The 22,610-nt window shown below is 40.1% G+C and overlaps 1 protein-coding gene across 2 annotated transcripts in view; it reads left to right on the forward strand.

Moving 5' to 3' along the window:
- Positions 1-21,131, forward strand: part of jade3 (jade family PHD finger 3) — a 52,732-nt gene extending 31,601 nt beyond the window's left edge. Inside the window, exons 6-13 of one of the 2 annotated variants that reach the window (XM_087988367.1) lie at positions 2,029-2,219; positions 5,676-5,887; positions 9,790-9,957; positions 11,809-11,925; positions 13,585-14,061; positions 14,173-14,290; positions 17,704-18,592; positions 19,839-21,131. In XM_087988367.1, the coding sequence (XP_087844493.1) occupies positions 2,029-2,219; positions 5,676-5,887; positions 9,790-9,957; positions 11,809-11,925; positions 13,585-14,061; positions 14,173-14,290; positions 17,704-18,592; positions 19,839-19,995 (2,329 nt within the window). In that variant the 3' untranslated portion in view covers positions 19,996-21,131. Of the gene's footprint in view, positions 1-2,028; positions 2,220-5,675; positions 5,888-9,789; positions 9,958-11,808; positions 11,926-13,584; positions 14,062-14,172; positions 14,291-17,703 lie in introns of both variants that reach the window. The other variant, XM_087988366.1, reaches the window with a different exon arrangement.
- Positions 21,132-22,610: the final 1,479 nt, after the last annotated feature.

Here is a 22,610-nt window from a genome sequence, read left to right on the forward strand (position 1 = left end):
GAATGTCATAATTTCTAGTACTTTGCACTTGTTAATATCCTCCTGAGACTGTCACAGTCAGTGTCTGGATTGTATGTCTCTTCACAAGCCCTTCCAATGCATTTGTAATTATCTTAGTTTGACTGACAGTGTTTCAATATAGAGGTTTAAATATATTTCTACACTGTTTAGAATACCTAGTGTAATGTTTTGTCTGAAGAGGAAAAATTTAAATTCTTATTTGGAATTCAGCACTCTGCTTTTCCACTCCTACATAAATTCCATCATTCCATCTCTGTCACCATAAGTATCCCTTTTGTAATTAATGTTGGCTAATACTGCTTTACTGATAGCAAAGAAAACACTGATTCAAAAATTTGTTTTCATGAAAAAGTATATTTGCAAACTCACTATATGTAAGTTTGTATATATAGTTAATTTAAACTATTTGTTTGTGCCACATTTCGTATTGGAATGGTTACTTCTCACTGAATGAACTGAAATGCTGTAAACATTCTGGATGGATAAATCCATTCAAAGGTTGAATCCCTGGCCTATGCTTAATTAGGAACTTGCACCTGAATTTTAATTGAGTGCAATAATTAACCTTTTCACTGGGATTGAAAGGGAAAATTGCCCCCTATTCTTGATTAGAGGAATTCAGTTCGGCTTTTGCGCTTTTTGATTTATTTAAAAATAGCTTTCTGTGAAGTTTTTAAGTTGAAACTTTATTGCTGGAACAGCACAGCAGGTCAGGCAGCATCCAGGGAACAGGAGATTCGACGTTTCGGGCACAGGCCCTTCTTCAGGAATGAGCAGAGAGTGTTCAGCAGGAGAAGATAAAAGGTAGGGAGGAGGGACTTGGAGGAGGGGAGTTGGAAATGTGATAGGTGGAAAGAGGTCAAGGTGAGGGTGATAGGTCGGAGTAGGGTGGAGGCGGAGAGGTCAAGAAGAAGACTGCAGGTCAGGAAGGCGGTGCCGGGCTGGAAGGATCCGGCTGAGACAAGGTGGGGGGAGGGGGGATGAAGAAACTGGTGAAGTCCAAGTTCATCCCCTGCGGTTGGAGGGTTCCCAGTCGGAAGATAAGACGCTCCTCCTCCGACCGTCGGGTTGTTGTGGTTTGGCGGTGGATGAGTCCAATAACCTGCATATCCTCGGTGGAGTGGGAGGGGGAGTTGAAATGCTGTGCCACAGGTTGGTTGGGTTGGTTCGTCCGGGTGGCCCAGAGGTGCTCCCTGAATCGCTCCGCAAGTAGGCGGCCTGTCTCCCCAATATAGAGGAGGCCACACCGGCTGCAGCGGATGCAGTAGATGATGTGGGTGGAGGTGCAGGTGAATCTGTGGATGATGTGGGTGGAGGTGCAGGTGAATCTGTGATCTACTGCATCCGCTGCAGCCGGTGTGGCCTCCTCTATATTGGGGAGACAGGCCGCCTACTTGCGGAGCGATTCAGGGAGCACCTCTGGGCCACCCGGACGAACCAACCCAACCAACCTGTGGCACAGCATTTCAACTCCCCCTCCCACTCCACCGAGGATATGCAGGTTATTGGACTCATCCACCGCCAAACCACAACAACCCGACGGTCGGAGGAGGAGCGTCTTATCTTCCGACTGGGAGCCCTCCAACCGCAGGGGATGAACTTGGACTTCACCAGTTTCTTCATCCCCCCTCCCCCCACCTTGTCTCAGCCGGATCCTTCCAGCCCGGCACCGCCTTCCTGACCTGCAGTCTTCTTCTTGACCTCTCCGCCTCCACCCTACTCCGACCTATCACCCTCACCTTGACCTCTTTCCACCTATCACATTTCCAACTCCCCTCCTCCAAGTCCCTCCTCCCTACCTTTTATCTTCTCCTGCTGAACACTCTCTGCTCATTCCTGAAGAAGGGCCTGTGCCCGAAACGTCGAATCTCCTGTTCCCTGGATGCTGCCTGACCTGCTGTGCTGTTCCAGCAATAAAGTTTCAACTTTGATCTCCAGCATCTGCAGACCTCACTTTCTCCGTGAAGTTTTTAAGCATTCTTTCTTTCTTTTGTTTGGCTGTTTTAGGGTCATTGTGGAAAAGGTGAAGGAGACTTTGTTCACTAAACCACGGAAGTATATCCGCTGTTCTAACACTGAACCTTCAGACCCTGGATATGTTAACATCCTGGAACTGGCAGACACTGTGTGCCGTTACGACTTGGATGATGTGGACATTTATTGGTTACATGCGGCAAATGAAGAACTGAGGGAAATGGGTATGTATTTATTAAACACATTGGGATGTAATTAATTTTTTCATTAACACTCTTTATCTGAAATTTCATTTTAAACTGGGCGGAACCAGTGCTGCTGCTTATTGGGCAACACGGTGACTCAGTGGTTAATGCTGCTGCCTCAAAGCAAGTGGGACCTGGGTTCAATTCCTCCCTTGGATGACTCTGTCTGTGTGAAATTTGCATGTTCTCCCCATGTCTGCATAGGTTTCCACTGGGTACTGTGGTTTCCTCTCTCACATTATAAAGATGTGCAGGTTAGGTGGATTGGCCATGCTAAATTGTCCATAGTGTCCAGGTATGTGCAGGCTAGGTGGGTTAGCCATGGTAAATGTGGGGGGCTGGGTCTGGGTGGGATACTCTTTGGAGAGTTGGTGCAAAATTGATAGGTCAAATCGCCTGTTTCAGAAATATGAGGATTCTGTGAATAGTTTCTGGCATGTTTACCGTAAACTAAAGTGTTTGACAATTCAGCCTATTTATTTGTTCCGAGTTATTGGGTATTGTAGTTTTTTTTATGAAAAAGAGAAAATATCTTGCATCTTATTAAATGGTAAATACAAACTTTAGAAAATATCAAAAAAAACATGGTAAAGTACTCAGACTGGAGTACAAATTATTTAACTGGTGCTGTTTATGGTTTTTTTTTGGAACATATAATGACTTTCAACCTTTTTTTCCTCATTCGTGCTATTTGGATTGGAAAATTAGATCATGACGTTAAGTGGAGGAATTTTGTTTTCCTTGAATGAATTGTGATCTTTTAATATGGGTCTGTGAACTTAAAAAAAGTTGGATTTGCAATTTCTCCCGCATACATTGCTAGTATTGTTTTGTTCATTTGCTTTCGTGGAACAATTTTACTGATCTGTAGGTCACTATAAACTATAATATCAAATGAATAACTATTTTTGAAATATAAAAGCGTTGCTCACTAATTTCATACGCTACTTGTGCTGAAATTAAACTTGCCCATAACATTAGCAGATGTTTTGTCTCTGTCTCAGCTTCATTACTTCTAGACTTGACTATTCCAACATTTTCCCCTGCTTGATTTCCCACAACCCATCCTTTGAGGTAATCCAATGCTCCGTTGTCTAAGTCTTAACTTGTACCCAGTCCTGTTCCTATGACTTGTGTTTACTGACCTACTTTGGCTTTCTGTCAAGTAATACTTTGATTTAACAATTTTCTTCCTTATTTCAAAGTCCTTTGAAGAATTTGTCCTCTTTTTCTCCGGCCCCACAAGCCTCCAAAGTAGCTGTGCTGCTTTAATTCTGTCCTCTTCGAAACCACAGCTGCCTAGACTCTAAGCTTTGGGATACCCTCTAGCTTCTCCCTCGCTTTTTTTTCCCTTTTTTTTCCCTTTTTTTAAAAGGATGCTCACTATGACCCACCTCTTCAACTGAGTTTTTGCTCATCTGCCCTAATGTCACCTTCTGTGGCTCAGTGTAATCGTGTTTATAGTCCTGTTGTTAAGCGCTTTGAGACATTGTGTGATATTAAAGGTACTGTATAAAATTTCTTTCAACTGTAGTTTTGATTCCCTGTTTGGTTTAAAAAAATAATGAAACACCTGTGGGGCATTATCAATTTAAAACACAATTTGATAGTTGAACAGAACTTTATTTAACAAAACTGAAACTTGCTAAATTAAAATGTCTAGGCTAATAATACATCCCAGACCCTGCAGTCTCTAAAGGTCTTTACTCTGCTGGTGAGTACCACATGCTCTCTCCAGGGACAGCAGATATAACTGCGAAAGAGGGGCAGACAGTAAGGAATGACAAGTCCCTCTGCAGCCTGCTGCCTGCACCTGTTAATGGCCACCATGGCCAGGCCTACGAGCAGACCCATGAGAAGACCCTCCAACTTGACCGCCTTCTTTCTGCACCAGGTACCATCAGATCAGAAGCCTGCAGCTGAAGTGCAGCCAGAATTTAAGAAGCAGCCCCTTTTAAAACACTAAAAAAAGGCAGCAAATGGAAACATTCTATATGAAAAACTATTTCCTCCAGGCCACACAAATGCACTGTGTGAGTTTACTCAATCAGTGATTGCATGGGATTGCTGCTTGCAGCACCATCCACTCCAGATTCCCAGTGGAAAAGGGGTGGGCCCTTTGTATAGGACCCTCCATTCGGGATCTCTGCTGCCAGAGGACAAAATGTCAAACCAAGGCATATCCAAGCAGCAGACAAAGGTGAGGAAGTGGTGAGTGTGCAGGAATAGCTCATATAGAAAACTCATCCATGCCATTCTAAATTGCACAGGGTTTCCCTGATGTGGCTCAGATCAGGGTGCCACGTTCCGGGGAGGACCACTATGCAGGGCTCATGTCAAATTCAGGACGGACACAGGACACTTCATCCAAAAGCCGCTTGATTTCACATGCGGTGTAGGGGCTGAGTACCTCATCCATCATACTCTGGGTGGCTCAGGTTGTGAATCGGACGTTGACTGCCCCCACGGCAGCTGCAATGGCATCATCTAATGCATCCCTTACTCTGGTCAGCACAGCATCCCAAGTCCTCTCCTCTGTCAACCAGCAGAAACCACAATGGCAAAGGAACCAGTTCATGACCAGTTGCTGCCTGACGACAGCTGCCACTCTACAACAAGCAATTCCCCAAGAAGATCCAAAGGCATGTCCGCTGTGTGAATAGGAGCTGCATGTTGTTATTGAGGCTGCATACCTGACGGAAGAAATGTCATCAGGGCATCTTCGATGAGGCCTAATGTAAAGATATTGCTGCAGGGTCTGAAGGCAGAAAATTGCTATCTAGATGTGGAGGCACAGTCGCATCTGCTCCTCAGCACAGACCTACTGTAGCCTTTTGTCCTCGCTGGCTGAGTTTATTGTGAATGCCACCAGCAGGTGGAGTAAGGAGTGCATTCGTGTAAACAGTTGCAATGCAACATCACTGACCACGAACTGAACAGTACTCTTCCAAGATGTTTTGTTTATCTGTCAAGCATGAGTGTGTAATTTTGCTGCAACTAATTTTTTTCAGTAGTGTGGTTTGCAGCAAATCTAGAATAATGAAACTAATTTGATTGTTTATCGACTCCATTTTTGCTTCTAAAACTAATGATCATCAAATCAAGGTGAAGTAGCCTGTGCGTGCACCAGCACTGATGTCACTGCACATGGAATACATTGACATTAACCACACACTCTCAGACTAATTCTGAAGCCTGTCATGTTTAGCTGATGTCACCAGCCTTATCTGCAATATGCTGTGGCCATTTTGGCATTTGGAATAAAATTTCAGTTTTTATCTATGCATGCTGTCTGAGATTGTAGGACTTCAGAAAATTTAAACTTTAATAGGCGTAATATCTTAGTGGTTTCCTGTTGCTTGATGAATGGTACACAAAGATTCATCTAAACAACATTAAAATCAATACTTTCCTTTTAAAATTGCTTTAATTTAGGATGTGGTTTGATCCACGAATGCACAATGGAGAAAACTATAGAAGCACTGGAGCGTCACTGCTATGAAAACATGAACCATGCCATTGAGACTGAGGAAGGGCTGGGAATTGAGTATGATGAAGATGTTATCTGTGATGTATGTCGTTCCCCTGATAGTGAAGAGGGCAATGAGATGGTCTTCTGTGATCGGTGTAATATCTGTGTCCATCAAGTAAGTTAAAATGTTAATTATACAAACAATTTACTAAATCAAAAGTTACGATATTCTCCATTTGATGTTTTGGTTACCTTTTATTGCAGAATTACAAAGTTGCAACCATCTGCAGTGTTTGGGACTTTGCAGTATATACATTACCGTGAAACACATCTAAGTTTTCTCACTTACATAGGTTCTATTTCGTCTGTGGATTTCTGATTTCTGTTTGATCACTGGTAGCTAAGTGGCATTGGTTAAGTGGTGTGTTGGAGTTAATGAGATTGCATTCTTGAATGAGCAAAGGTGATCTCTATTCCATATGAAAATGGGTGATGGATAGGGAAGCTGATCCATTTAAGTAAGCTAAATTAAATGTAATTGTTTTCAGGTTTTGTAGTTAGAATTCAAGGAATGGATCTATAAATTCTTTTTTGATTTTAATTTAGTTATTGGGTAGTGAGCATTGCTGACAAGACCAGCTCATAAATATTCATAGCTAGTTACCCTGACAGTCTTAAATGGTATATTTTCAAAACTGCATTTCGAAGAGCAGTTTAAGAAGTAATAACATTTAATGGGGGACTGGAGTTGTGAATATGCAGAGTAGTTGAAGATAGTTGTTTTATCTTTCCTAAAGTCTGATTTCTTTGTGACCTTTCATCCAAATCTTTCATTCACAGACTCCAAACTCTCAAACTACCAAAGTTCCAGGCATTGTTATTGATCTCTGAATTACAAGCTTAGTAGAATAGCCGCATTATCATACCCATATTTTTCAAATCTCAAATAATAATCATAAGGAGTCAGGCATTAATTGCCAAAATTTTAAAGTCAAATAGACTTCTGACCTTGCTTTCCACTGACTAGCGGGATACTACAGGCTCCGCAAGCTCTTCTTTCTATTTTGTTTAAATTTACGAATTAAAAGTTTATCTCAATATTGCAATCTCTGAACTTGTAGAATGGTAAGGTCCTAAAGAGTGTTGCTGAACAAAGAGACCTTGGAGTGCAGGTTCATAGCTCCTTGAAAGTGGAGTCGCAGGTAGACAGGATAGTGAAGAAGGCATTTGGTATGCTTTCCTTTATTGGTCAGAGTATAGAGTACAGGAGATGGGAGGTCATGTTGCGGCTGTACAGAACATTGGTTCGGCCACTGTTGGAATATTGCGTGCAATTCTGGTCTCCTTCCTATCGGAAATATATTGTGAAACTTGAAAGGGTTCAGAAAAGATTTACAAGGATGTTGCCAGGGTTGGAGGATCTGAGCTACGGGGAGAGGCTGAACAGGCTGGGGCTGTTTTCCCTGGAGCGTTGGAGGCTGAGGGGAGACCTTATAGAGGTTTACAAAATTGAGGGGCATGGATGGGGTAAATAGGCAAAGTCTTTTCCCTGGGGTCGGGGAGTCCAGAACTAGAGGGCATAGGTTTAGGATGAGAGGGAAAAGATATAAAAGAGACTTAAGGGGCAACTTTTTCACGCAGAGGGTGGTATGTGTATGGAATGAGCTGCCAGAGGAACTGGTGGAGGCTGGTGCAATTGCAACATTTAAGAGGCATTTGGGTGGGTATATGAAGAGGAAGGGTTTGGAGGGATAAGGGCCGGGTGATGGCAGGTGGGACTAGATTGGGTTGGGATATCTGGTCGGCATGGATGGGTTGGACCGAAGGGTCTGTTTCCATGCTGTACATCTCTTGTCTATGATCTGTATTTTCCCTGAGCTTACAGAAGTTTCTTTTGTTGAGTTCAGTAACCTCGAGGGCTGAAGGGCCTGTACTGCGCTGTAATGTTAAATTTAAATGGTCACCTTTTTACAGTTCCTTTGCCAATAAATTTCAAAAGCTAGTTTTGTGAAATGAATAGTAGCAGAAGCAAAAAGAATTGCCAACATACTATGACTGAACTCAAAACTATTGAAAGTGTAACATCCAAGTCTGATCCTGTAAAGTCCTGTGTGACAACTTCTTTAAAAGTGTTTACTGAAATTTTAATGCTTAGCCTTTTTTTTCCTCTCTAACTGGTATAGACTTGGTGGCAAATGTTTCAAATGGGGGTATAGTTCGGTACTTTTGCTAGATGATGAATCAATGAAAACTGGATGCACAAGAAAGATTTGGAGGTGGACAGAATTGTGGAGTTATGTCGGGCTGGTGGAAATAGGGAAGTCCCAGGTCACTAGTAGGCTTTGAAGATGAGGTTAAAAATTGTTTAAAATTGATGCTAACTGATATTATGTGCAGGTTAGGATTATTTAATGATCTTTTATTTGGGGTTCATATGTTTGGTCCTGATGAAGGGCTCTTGCCCGAAACATCGATTCTCCTGTTCCTCAGATACTGGGTAACCTGCTGTGCTTTTTCAGCACCCCACTCTCAATTCTGATCTCCAACATCTGCAGTTCTCACTTACTCCTGTTTGGTATGTTTGTTCATCCTAGCCTCTTGAGAGGAAACCATTTATAGATGTTTTTATTCATTCATGGGAGACTCGCTGGCAAGATTAATCATAATTGCTGTTGAGAAGGTGTTGTTTTTAATTTGTTTATGACGTGTGTTGCTGGATAAGCCAGCGCATATTGCACATACATCATTGCCCTGGAGAAGGTAGTGATGAGATAGCACCTTGAACTGTTGCAGTGTTTGAATGTAGGGACACCCACAGAAGCAGATTAAGAATTAAGAAGCAGATTCCAAGATTTTAATCCAGTAACAGTAAAGAAATTAGGGCATATGTCTCACCCATGATGCTCTATGTCTTAAAGGGGAACTTGAATGGTGGTTTCATTGCTATGGTGTGTTTTATAGTACACAGCTCAAACAGATCCTTCGATCCAGCGTGTCCACACTGACCAGATATCTAAACTGATCTGGTCCCATTTGGCCCATATTCTTCTCAACCCTTCCCGTTTATATACCCATCCAGATGCTTTTTTAAAATGTTGTAATTGTACCAGCCTCAACAACTTGCTCTGGCAGCTTGTTCCATACACACACCACCCTCTCCATGAAAAATTTGCCCTTCAAGTCTCTTTTAAATCTTTCCTCTCTCATCTTAAACCTAGTTTTGGACTTGCCTACCCGAGGAAAAAGACTGTGACTTTTCACCCTATTCATGCCCCTCTCAGTTTTATAAACCTCTATAAAGTCACCCCTCTGCTTTCAATGCTTGATAGGTGAAAAAAAGCTCCAGTCTATTCATCCTCTCCCTATTACTGGAATCCTCCAATTCTGGCCACATCTTTGTAAATTTTTTCTGAACTTTTTCAAGTTCAGCAACATCTGTGCTATAGCATCTATGCCTTGCTGGCCTTTATTCTCTTGCGAGTTACTCTTCGGTCGTTAATGTACTTGTAGAATCTCTTTGGATTCTCCTTAACCACACTTGCCAAAAATATCTCATGTACCCTTTTTTTGCCCTCCATGATTTCCCTCTTAAGTATACTTCTACTTCCTTTTGTACTTCTCAGGGATTCACTCAATCCCAGTTGTCTATATCTGACACATCTCCTTTTTCTTGACCAGAGCCCTAATTCCTTTAGTTGTCCTACATTTGCTGCACCTACAGGCCTTGCTCTTCGCACTAACAGGAACATACTGTCTCTGAACTCTTGTTACCTCCTTTTTAAAGACCTCTCACTTCCCAACTATCCCTTCACCTGCAAATAACCTCTCAATCAACTTGTGAAAGTTCTTGCCTAATACTGTCAAAATTGGCCTTACCCCAGTTTAAACTTCAGTTTCTAGATCAGGTCTATCCTTTTCCATAACTATATATTTTTTAATTGTTTTGAATATTTTGTGCCTTTGACATCAGGTATTGATGTGGATCTATCTTGAATCACAAATATGAACATTACCACTTGCTTGTTCGTTGAATTTTGTTGATCAATATATATTCTTCCAAATTTCTTTTGCATTCAGGCATGTTATGGGATATTGAAAGTGCCTGAAGGTAGCTGGCTGTGTCGCACTTGTGTACTTGGAATTTATCCTCAGTGTCTTCTGTGTCCAAAGCAAGGTGGAGCAATGAAAGCTACACGTGCTGGGACCAACTGGGCACACGTAAGCTGTGCTTTGTGGATACCTGAGGTAAAAAGTGCACTTATGGATTTGTTTTTTTCAGAAATCTATCCTTAAGTCCTTTTTTTTTCTTTGCCTTATGTATTTGCACAGTGAAAACAATACTGCAGCTTAATCTTGGGTTTTTGGCATTTTAAGATACAGCAGAATGTTTGGTAAGCTATAGAAGACTTCAGGACTAATATTGACTAATTGAATCTGATCTCAAACCAACTAACATGTTGAATTTTTAGAAATGTAAACACGACTTTATTTTCACATTAAATCTATATTTGATTGAAGAAGGATTTTAAATAATGCATTTTGGCCTTTTAGCCTTACCTGAATTCAAATGTCTGTTGCAGTCCTTGCAAGGTGTTTTGTATATTGTGTTCGTTCTGTTGGCTTTGCATACGGGGTCTTTTTAAATTCGTCAGTAGTTGTTTCAGTGTAGTAGTAGGTTTGTGGGCTGCTTGATGCCTAAGGGCCAAAGTACTCTGAGGGTCATCTCTGAAATTTCTTTGTATGGTAGGGTGACTAGTGTTTCTGGGCATGTTATGCCTTCCTGTTTAGTTCTGTTATGCAGGAATCAGTGGACTGCACTTATGTCAGGGTGGTTGTGTCAGGACACTATTCAAACAAGCCATAACATACTGCAGCATCCCAGAACTATGAGCGGCCAAGGATAAACACCTATACAATGTATTCAGGAACAATGGTTACCCAGTGAGTGCAGTCTGCCGATTTCCTGTACAATGGACCTAAACCGGAAGACACAACACACCCAGAGATCCTAGTCACCCGATCATACGTCAAAGACATTTCAGAGATGACCAGCAGACTACTCCAGTCTTTAGGCATCATGGTGGCCCACAAGCCTAACACACTAAATAACAACTGATGAATTTAAAGGACCCCCTACCAATAGCCAGCAGGCTGAACATAATATACAAAATACCCTGCAAGGTCTGCAACAAACATTACATTGGATAAACCAGCAGGAAGGTAGCCACCAAAAGACATGACCAACTATCACTGGTACCCATTCACAGATGAAGAGGGACACTGGTTTGACTGGGGCAAGCTAAACAAAGACACGTGCAGGAATTCCTAGAGACCTGGCATTCAAACCAGAACTCTATTAACAAACATGTTTGGATTCCATTAACCAACCTCTCAGAAACTGAAGCGGAAATGATATCACCCAGCACAACAAACCAAGACACAAACCAAGAAAACAGGATAGAACATCAAAGCTTCACCAGAGGCTCACTGATGTTACCCTGTATGGTGACGAAACGTCTGCAAACAAACCCACCAGTTCAGTGAGCAAACCGATAATCTGATCCACAACTTGAGCTACAAATCTTCTCCAAGATCTCAAAGACTTGGTTGTGTTTTGAGGGTTGAGATTAATTAATTGAGTTCAATTCACACAATATAGTAATTCTGCTGTGGAAACAAAAACATTACAAGCCAACAAGTGTTTGTTTATTGTTCAGCTTTGACAAAATATCTTGGAATTTTGGCAACAAGTGTCCACTGAATAAAATTAAATATTAGAATTATCTCTCCACAGCAAAATTATTTTCATCGAAGTTTAGGTTTTAAAACATTTTTATGGCTATTGACCCCAAATTCTATTTTTGAGAATTCCCACTCAAAATAGTGGTTGTTAGAAAAGTGTAATTATTGAGGACCCTGCTGACAATTGGTCTGAATGCATACCACTTTCTGAAAAAGATCAAATAGCTTCTTTCAAAATGCAGCAAACCTACTGGAGCTGCCCATAAATTGAGTCTAATCAGAATTAAATTTTTGACTTTTTTTATTTGCACCTTTGGGGAAATGCTCTAACAGTATATTTATATGTAATCCCAGGTCAGCATTGCCTGCCCTGAAAGAATGGAACCAATTACAAAGGTGTCTCACATTCCACCAAGCCGATGGTCATTAGTCTGCAGCCTTTGCAAATTAAAGACTGGTGCCTGCATTCAGGTATGCCTTTCCTGTGAAATTTAGGTTAAGGGCTTGATAAATAGTTATGTTGCATTCTTTCTTTCTAAATGGAAAGAGGCTAATGGTCCTCTATATTTTTCGTATGTACATATTCTACCCACTCTGCTGTTGATCCTGACCGCTTTGATAAAGTATCTTTTGCTGAATTTCCAGAAATTAACTAAGGATTTGTATCAGGGAACTGATCATATGTTATTGCCAAAATGTAGTCCAGTATGTTCTCCGTTAAATAGTGACTCCAGGTAAGTGATTTATTTATAAAGGCAAGTGGCACAGAAATTGCTTACGAGCAGGACCCTGGATTCCATATGGTTAGCTGCTCTTTGCAGTTGTAATTAATTCCCTGTTTAGAAATCATTAAATTGGTTTCATTGTAACCCTCTATTATACTTTTTTTTAAACAAGCTCTGTAATATCAGTGACAAGTATTGATTTAGCACCACAAATTGAAAGCTATTTTTCTTTCACTGGCAAGTCCAGCATTTGTTGCTTGTCCCTAGTTGCACTTGTTAGGCCATTCACAGGTAGTTGAGAGTCGGTCACATTGCTGTGGATCTGAAGTAACTGTAAATTAGACCAGGTAGAAACCGACTTCCTTTCCTAAAAGGCAATAATGAGCCAAATGGTTTTTAAACAATCATTTACTAATACAATGAAGCTAGGTTTGAATTCTAGATTTTATTAATCAAGTTTAAATTCTACCAGCTGCAATGATCAGATTTGAGCTCCCATCCCAGATTATTTGGTCTGGGCCTCCAGATTATAAGATCAGTGACACTGCCACTGTACCACAAGCTTCCTGTACTGTGTATTCAGTGGACAAACCTTTTTTTTGCACCCAAGATCTCTGGCAGTTAAATTAATGAACACTTTTGCCATTTCTACTGTTGACAGTTGTCATGGTCATTTAGCTTTGTATTCCTGAGTTTAAATTCCACCAACTGTTCTGGTGGGATTTGAACCTATACTACACCTTTCATCACCACCACAATGTTAGCTTGTGTCGTTTTAGGTTTGTGACATTACCACTTCATTGTCTCCCAATAAAAGCGATGTTCTGCAGCAAAATTACATATAAACTGGTCAGGATCTTTTGGTATAGAGAGGCGAAAGCAACACATTTTACTTTCACCGTGACAATCCTGTTCCTTTCATAAAGCTGTTGCAGTAGTACAAGTGATTCTACTAGTTTCATGTGGGCTAAATTTTCCCCATTATTGCAATGGGATTTGAAGACGTGGGTGATTAAAGTCCAAAATACTGACACGTGGTTCTAACCTTTTTTAAATATGAGTGTTTGAATCTTTCTTTGTTAGCAGATTCCTTTCAGATTTAGAACAATGCCTGTATTTCTTTTCATAATTCAGGAATTTTCTAATTGTGCGATTGATTGTAATCTTAAAGCGCCTTTTCATGGATAAAAATGTTTAGAGTTAAAATGTACAATTGAGAAAATGTAAAAACTGTTGTGGATAAATGCTTTTATATACTGGAGTCTGTATGTGTATTGTGAATGCTATGACAACTGGCTGAATAACAGTCTCCTGTGCTGTAACCACTCTGATTCAAACTGTTTAACACTAGCTCTTGGAATGTATAATTTTAATTAATCTTTTGTACTCTCCTATTAATCCTCAGTGTTCAGTAAAGAGCTGCATCACAGCCTTTCATGTAACTTGTGCTTTTGAGCATAGTCTGGAGATGAAGACTATCTTGGATGATGGTGATGAGGTAAAGTTCAAGTCTTACTGTCTCAAGCACAGCAAAAATAGACAGAACCAAGAAGGTGACTCTGAACAAAATGCAAAAATACATGAGCAGAAACAGAAACAGACTGAAACAGAGAAGAAAGGTTTGCGTGCACAGAAGCTTCAGGAGCTAGAAGAAGAATTTTACACTTTGGTAAAGGTTGCTGATGTGGCTAGTGAACTGCATCTCTCTGAGCAGGTGGTAGAATATATTTTTGAGTACTGGAAGCTAAAGAGAAAAAGTAATTTCAGTAAACCGCTGTTGCCTCCAAAGGAAGGTGAAGAAAATTGTTTGAGTCAACACAAGGAGGATCAGATCCATTCCAGAATGAAGATGTTCATGCATCTACGCCAAGACTTAGAAAGGGTTTGTGTTTTTTTTTTGTTTCCTATCTCTATTATAATAAAGCAGTAAGTTGTGGGTTACAAATAACTTGGAAAGAACGCTAATAATTGAAATGCTGCTCATTCTTTTCAGGTGAGGAACCTTTGCTACATGGTGAGCAGAAGAGAGAAATTGAAGTTGTCACAGAGTAAAGTGCAAGAGCAACTTTTCAATTTGCATATCCAATTGATGAATCAGCAAATTGCTGCTGGTAAGTTGTACACTTGCATTTATTTCCTGTGCATTTAGTTTCTATTCTGCTGACCCTTGTAATATTAAAGTGTTGCTGAATTGGATGGGTTTACTTTCCATTCACCGAATGAAGGCGCCACTGGCTAAGCCAGCATTTATGGCCCATCCCTAACTGCCTAAAGGGTATCCACAATACTGTGAATCAGAAATCGCATGTAAGCAAGACCAGATAAGGATGACAGTTTCCTTCCCTCCAAGGATATTAGTAAACCAAATGGCTTTTTTTTTCTATCAATCAATACTGGACTTTCATCATTAAACTGTTAATTTCAGAATTTTACTTGAATCCAAATTCCGCCCTCTGCCAAAACTGATTTGAACCTGGGTCCCCAAATCGTTACCAGGGTTTCTGGATTAATGGTCTTGCAATCATATGATTGGGCATGTGCCTTCCGTTAACCTACACTTATGGGCTGGGGATTCCTTAAACCTTGTTATTTTGAATGTTATAACAGTATCAGAAAAAAAAGCAGATGCTTTTCAAAAAGGAGGAGTCAGATCGATAGCTCTTGAGAAGGATTGAAGCATATTGAGATAGAAGTAACACTGCTTGATGAGGAAGAAAGTTCCTTAAGTTAGGGACTGTACTTAGTCTCTCATTATACTGATTTGAGAATATATGACTTATCGTTTCATTGTCACTGGGTTAAAATCTTGATGCTTCCTGTTCAGCAACATCTAGCAACAGGCAGCTGCGGTTTGAGAAATGCTGGCCACTATCTTTTTTTAGTGAAAAGTCGAAATGGATGATGTCAGCCTTGTGATGAAAGTAGGAGTTCATGATATTAATACTAAGACCCTGGGTAGAGTAGATCATTATTGTGACAGACCAAGTAATGTTTTCTCTCTCAAGAATTTTGCCTTTTGTAGTCATAGATTCACACAGGACAGAAGCAGACCCTTTAGTCCCACTTGTCCACGCTGACCAAACATCCTAATCTGATTAGTCCCATTTGCCAGCATTTGGCCCCTATCCCTCTAAACCCTATCCAATCATGTAACTATCCAGATGCCTTTTAAATGTTATAATCTTAAATGCCTTTGCCACTTCCTCTGGCAGCTCCATCTAAACACACCACTCTCTGCACGAAACAGTTACACCTCCATTCCTTTTTAAATTATTCCCAACTCACTTTAAACCTATGCCATCTATTTTTGGACTCTCCTAACTTAGGGAAAAGACCTTGGGTATTCATCCTATCCATGCCCCTCATGATTTTATAAATCTCTATAAGGTCACCCCTCAGCCTTTGACACTCCAGGGAAAATAGCTCCAGCCTATTCAGTCGCTTGCTATAACTCAAACCCTGCAGTCCCAGCAATATCCTTGTACATCTTTTCTGCATCCTCTTGATTTAACAACATTTTTTGATTCACTGACAGTGTCCTCAAATTTCCTTAATCTACATTATAACTTCAATTCATTTATATTCAACTTTGAGTTAACTTTTTCTTTTCCTTTAGATTTCTTTTCAAATATTTGAATTCCTGAATTTCCTTCATAAAGCTTTCCCTTGTGTATTCATTATGCTTATCATCCCTTGTTCTTACATGTTTAAGAATCTATTCTTGTCACAATTTTGACAGCAACTTGTACACCATATGCTATTGTTCCTGAAATACTTAAGCCTGTTCTAGAGTCTGAAGTTGGTTAATCTTGCATGTCTACAGTCAGTAACACATTGGATTCAAATGTCACATTAACATTTTTTTTCTCCCAATTTCAAATTTTTATTGTCTACATATGAACAAGAAGTAAGAGTAGCCATTCTGCCCCTCAACTCTGATCCACGACAAGATCGAATCATTGATACCACAACTGATCTGACTGAAACCTCAAATCTACATTTCACCTGCCCTGAACCTTTCAACTCCTTGCTGCTTGTGCAGCACCTTGGCAAAGAGGGTTTTACAACAAGGCTGATTTCCTCTTATGGGTTTACACAGTTTAGATAGAGTCATCCTTCCCTGCAATCAATTTTTCCCCTTTGTTTTTTAGCACAAGTTAATCTGACCTTACCTTGTGGTTCCTAACTTTTTGCTGCATAAGGAAGTGCTTCCTCATTATCTTTTTGGTTCTTTTACTATTTACCCTTTTTTAAATTGTATCCTCTGGTTCTCAGCCCTTCTGCAAATTCAAATTGTTTTCCCAAGTACTCAGTCCAAACCCCTCATGATAAAGCTTTTCAAAATCACCCCACCCTTCCCTCAATTATCTACTGCATTTGATCTAGCAGCTGGACTTTTCTAATCCTTCTTTATCAATTCTTCGCTAATTCAGATAAATTTCCATCTCTTTGCACCTATACTTTCAGACATCTTGCTTGACAAAGATATGTGAAAATTATTCTTTTATTACCTCAGCCATGCCCTCTGCTTTCGTCAGTAAAGAACCATTTTGGTTCCTAATAAGCCAGATTTCTCCTTTTTACCTGCCTTTTTTTCACTACGTATATGCCTAGAGATTCCTTTGTACCTAAGTTGCCTGTCCTAATAATTGGAGTCTATAGAATATGCTCTGTATTGTAGTATTTCTTGGCTCAAGCCAAATAAGATTCTTCCGTGACTGCTGATATCCTTGTACTATTCTCTTTTGACATAGATCATGATAGAAGATCATAGAATCCCTACAGTGTGGAAACAGGCCACTTTGGTCCACCAAATCCACACTGACCCTCCGAAGAGTAACCCACCCAGACCCATTCTCCTACCGTATTACTCTACATTCACCCCTGCCTAATGTGCCTAACCTACCCATCCCTGAACACTATGGGCAATTTAGCATGGCTGATTCACCCTACCTGCACATCTTTGCATTATGGGAGGAAGTCGACGCAGACATGGGGAGAATGTGCAAACTCCACGCAGACAGTCACCGGAGGCTGGAATTGACCCCCCCACTCTGGCGCTGCGGCAGCAGTGCTAACCACTGAGCCATCGTGCTGTTACTCCATTTTTCCTTATTCCTCAACATCTTGATCTGGTGCTGCTTTTTTGTGTTTGTGAACTAAGTCTCTCTTTCCACCACATGTTTCCACTTGACTATCTATAGTTGTAACTCATTAACCTTATTTGTCATGTTACATTTGTGAATATGCACAGCAAAAGCAACTTTGACTTCACTGAATTCACTCTTAACTGTATGTATTTTTAAGGCACAACTATTTCTCATTCACCTGCTTGTTCTCTTGCAATTCTTTGTAACTTATTCACACACACACACACACACACACACACACACACACACACACACACACACACACACACACACACACACACCCATCTCCCTTTTCCAAGTTACTTGAAATTTTGGGATTGAGGGGAAAGGGGAGTGCATTTGCTATTTGAGCTTACACCTTTTCTCTTTTTAAGGGCTTCCTTTGACCTTACCGCGAGAAGGACTGATGTTCCATGACCCTCCAAGAATCACAATAAAACTAAAAACAGCTACAAAACCCTCGCAAAGTGTCAACAGTGATGCGACCACTACTGCCAATGGTCCACTGTCCCTAAACATTGATGGCAGTTTGTACAGTAAAAACAATTTGGCAACGCCACAAGGCTCACGAACTAGTGAAAAAAAGTTACAGTCCAATCACTGGCTGAAACCTGATGACAGAAGCAATGGACTGTTGCTGACTGGTAGTCGCCATAAGCAGAACGTTCAAGCAGGTAGCTCACTGCTATCCCCCGAATGTCACGTGCAGCAGACATCTGGCAAGCCATCCACGCTTCACATAACACTACGTGGACAATCAGCTGATGCCAATGGAAAGATGCGAGACAACAATAATCCAGGGTTACTTAAATCAAATGGCCTAAGGGGAAGGTCAGGCATTATTATTCAGAGAGACTGTTCCAGTCAAACCTCCTATGACAAAGTGGCAACTCTTAAAAATCATTTTGCCAACCAGGGCACTTTCAGAAAATCAAAGTTGGGGGAATTTGGTCAGCCTTGCAAGGACCGATTGGATGGTTTAGTGAGGACTTCACAAGACTTTCAAAACTGTGAAAAGCCTTTAAAAAGGGGGTCAGCCAAAGATCGCCTGTGGAGTAAGCAGCTTTCTGAGCACCAGACAACGGCAGCGTACCAGGATAATGATGGCTACTGCCCTGATGTTGAATTGAGTGACTCTGAGACTGAAACTGACATTCGGCAAGAAAGGAGCAGGCTACGGAAAAGAAATTCTGAAGAAAATCCGAACCAAGACTATGGGAGAGATTCCCGGTCACGGCAACACAACAAGGACAGCAGAACTAGGTTAAACATGCTTTGTCACATTAATTCAGTACAGAGGTGATCAATACTTGAATGACTGAGGACATTGTGCTAAATGTAATTGAGCCAATATTAGTCCTTTTTTATATATATATATATATATATATATATATATATAGCTCTGTATGGGCAGCAATATTTGAATTTGCTGTAGATTACACTCCAGAATGATCTGCCCCATGAATAGAGATGAATAACAAGTGTATTTCTATCAATGTTTTTAAAGATGCAAGTTTTACTTTAAATGCCTTAAGGTGGTCTTGGGGCATGATAACAATTGAACTATTAAGGAACATTTTAATTGTTTTCCTGGTGACTGGCGTTGTTTTATTATTGCAGCATGTTCTTGGACACATCCAGCTGCACTGAAAGTTTCTTTTTGTTAATCTTGTGGGGGGTGGGAACATATTAACTACTAATTGCCTCCAAAAAAGTAGAAGTTTTCCCAGACTGTAATCACCTTAGCTTGGTGTTTTATAATTGCGAAACTCATAGAAAGTATGTGTACTCCATGAAAAGTTTGCATTGCTGCCAATTTTTTAAAAAAAAAATTATTGTTCTGTCTAGGTGTATTGTTGCCCATCATCTAGGCCACTGATTTTTGAACTTAAAGTCGCAATGCGATTCTTCTTTCTCCACCCCCCCTCCCCCCGGCCGCCGCCGACCTCCCAGCTTATCCATGCCTCTTCCTACTATCATTTTCCCCTCCCCAGAACGAACCACCTTGTGTGGTCCGCAGTGACCTCAGCTCTTTCCAGTTACAGCCAATTACAAATTTCAGTTTCTCAATGTATAGCAGAATCTCATGTTCTACTTAAAATACTCAGTTAGATTTTCATAGCTGATTGTTTTAGACTAACATAGTAGTTGCAGTGAACTGCTGTCTAGTCCAGGAAACTAGGGAGGGAAAATGAGGAGAATGTGAAAACTTAATTTATTTTGCTAAGGAGAGGAAGCACTTGATTTTTTTTATATTACAACATACACAGGTTTAGAGTGTCTTTATATTGGAGAAGATTAAGTGATGCGTCGATGCCACATCTGACCTAATATCCAAAGGTCAATCCATACAATTCCTGCTGCCATACTTCAAGTTAACTAAATGGAAAATTACCTCACATTTGCGGCTTTTCATAATTTTTTTCAATGTGAGTCCTATTAGTCATTAGTGTTATGTTTTGTTAATGTTTGCAGCTATTTGTTTAATGTCATTGTACTTTATTTCTAGTTTTTCTAATGTTACAACAAAGAATATAGTTTGCCTCAGTTATTCGTTTAAATGTAAACAGGGAAGACCAAGATTTGCCACTGTCCAGTTCTTCTATCAGTATTTGTATTTGACCCACGCAACCAAAAGTTTGAAGTTTTACCAAAAAAGTACATGAGAAAGCATGATAGTAAGTAAGTGTAATATTCTTTATTACTGATGCTAGAAAATACTAACTTAGTTCTACTGTTTTAAGCACTAAAATAGTGAATTTGCACAAGGCATTATATAATCCAGAATAGTTTAAATGCACCCACCCACCTATTGCAATGTGTTGTAAAATATGTTTCTAGTTTGAAAAAGATAATTCAAGCCACAAGTTTCATCCTATTCATGTTCTATTCAAGCACCAAACATTTGTTTTGCTGTTTGTCTCTTCTAGACATCTCTTCTGGGTGTATGGAACTTTGCGAAATGGGGTGCAGGGTTACTAATGTCTCTCAAAAAAATCCTTCCTCCATCTTGACCTTGAGATTTCTGACAAACATCACCCCAGCAACTTTTCCCCTCTCCTTCTGCCATTGACCCCTGCCCCCCAGTCCTTTATTCCTGTTAGATATTTGTTCAGTTTAATGTTCTGTAATTTCTTTCAAAGTTTTATAGTTGTACTTTCATTTTTGGCATTTCATGGGACAAAGGGAAGCAATAGTTCCCTTTTATAAATAGCGGGTTTTAGGTGCTCTGAGCAGCAGAAGCCATCGTGTAACTTTTGCTCCCTCTGCCTCTGGTGAATAATATGCATGAAATGTTTTGTGGTGCTACCAGAACAGATTCTGCTGCAAATTAACACCATAAAGCTCTTGGTGTTGTTTCTTGCCTTGGGTTGAGGCATTTTTTTTATTTTTGAGGAAAACTTTGCATCCTTCTTTAGAAGTGAAGGATAGCCTAAAATGTTGTTGTTTTAAAACACATCATTCGGAGTAATGGGAGAAAGGAAAGAAAACGGGCTTGTCCTTAAGACATGTATGATAGTTCATGTGTTCAGATACACTGATAATCGTCTTTAAGTATGAATCTTTGTTTCCTAAATTGTGTTTGTATTTTCAGTTGTTTTATATATTGAAACTTCTGGAGTTTTGTCACTGACATTTTCCAGAGCATCCTCTTTTACAGGTAGTTTTCTGATTAAAAAAGATTAGATAAAATGTTCTTGTAATTATTTATTTGAGGTATTTGTTCTAACTGCATTATAATTCTTGGACACAAGACCTGAAAGAGCAGTTGAAATAAAGCTAACATTAAGCTAATGGTCTTCAGAGCAGCAGTATTATCTACCCTTTAGTGTGCATAGGAGACATAGACAATGCACAGCAGACGTCTTGAACCCCTAGAAAAATATCACCAGCAACACCTCTGCTAAATCCAATATCAGCATGTTTCAAGCTGATTATCCTCAGCATTGAGGCAATGGTTACTGACAAATCACTTTTCGTGTGGGTGACATAATTTGCATGCCTGACGGTAGACTTCCTAAACAAGCTTTTTACTTAGGAGTCTGTCAGAGTAACTTGTTACCCATAGGCCAGATTAAAAAAAGCTGCAGTGTGTCCTCTTATTTCCACCCCCTCCAATACAAAAAGCGAATAATATCCCCACCAACTCATGCAACTTGCCCAAGATAATCTAAACTGAGGAATAAACATCAACAAAGGTGCCAACTATCCTGAGCATCTCAAGACAGGCCCAGGTCCAAAATTAGTGAAAGGAGCATTGAAAAATCTGAGCATCCACCCTGTTGGATCATAAAACACTACTTGCTCTACATGGCAGAGTATACAGATGCAGCATTTGACCATCTAGTTACCTACGGTTGAAGAAAGTAATGATTTCTCTCAAAGGACTACTGAAAAAGATAATCTTTTAGTATTAGGAGATTAGAGAATAGCTATTTATTTTGCAATAGTTTTAAAGTATTCTATAGCACCCACTTGGTTTAATGGTTTGGCAAATGGCCTGAAATCGAGTCAACAAATGGTGAAGATCTTTGCAATGTCATTGACAGGTGCAGCAAATCAAGAAATGTGAATGGGATGCTGCTGTTTATATCTAGAGGACTGCAGGATAAGGATGCAGAGGTTATGCAAAACCCTGGTTATACCCCACTTGGAGTACTGTGAGCAGATCTGGGCACCACACCTTCAAAAGGACATATTGGAGGGAATACAATGTAGGTTTACAAAAATGCTGGCTGAACATCAGACATTAAAATATAAAGAGAGATTATACAAATTAAGCCTTTTTCTTTAGAATTTAGAAGACGTTGGGTGATCTGATCAAAGTCTTCAAGATATTAACAGGAACAGACAGGATAGGTAATGTTAATGCATTTCCATTGGTTGGAAATTCTAGAACTGGGGACATCGACTGAGAATTGGGGTCAGACCATTGAGCAGAGACATTTGGAATTACATTCATACATGAGGGTCATAGATGTTTGGAACTCTTCCACAAACAGCAGTTGATACTGGATCAGTTGTTAATTTGAAATCTGATATCGATAAACATTTTATTAAGCAAAGATATTCCTGAATATGAGCCAAAGGCAAGTATATGGAGTTAGATACAGAACAGCCATGATCTCATTGGTGGAACAGGCTTGAGGGGCTGAATTCCTGTTCCTATGTTCTTGTACATTCTGGAGTAAAATCAGCTCCACCTAACACCACTGTTAACATTGTAGAACTATCACTGACTTAAAGGTTAATTGGATCAGTCATTGCACCACTTGCAACA

This window comes from Chiloscyllium plagiosum, unplaced genomic scaffold, assembly GCF_037043375.1.
Source record: "Chiloscyllium plagiosum isolate Xiang-an unplaced genomic scaffold, Cpla_swu_hap1 HiC_scaffold_6, whole genome shotgun sequence".
Lineage (NCBI taxonomy): Eukaryota > Metazoa > Chordata > Chondrichthyes > Orectolobiformes > Hemiscylliidae > Chiloscyllium > Chiloscyllium plagiosum.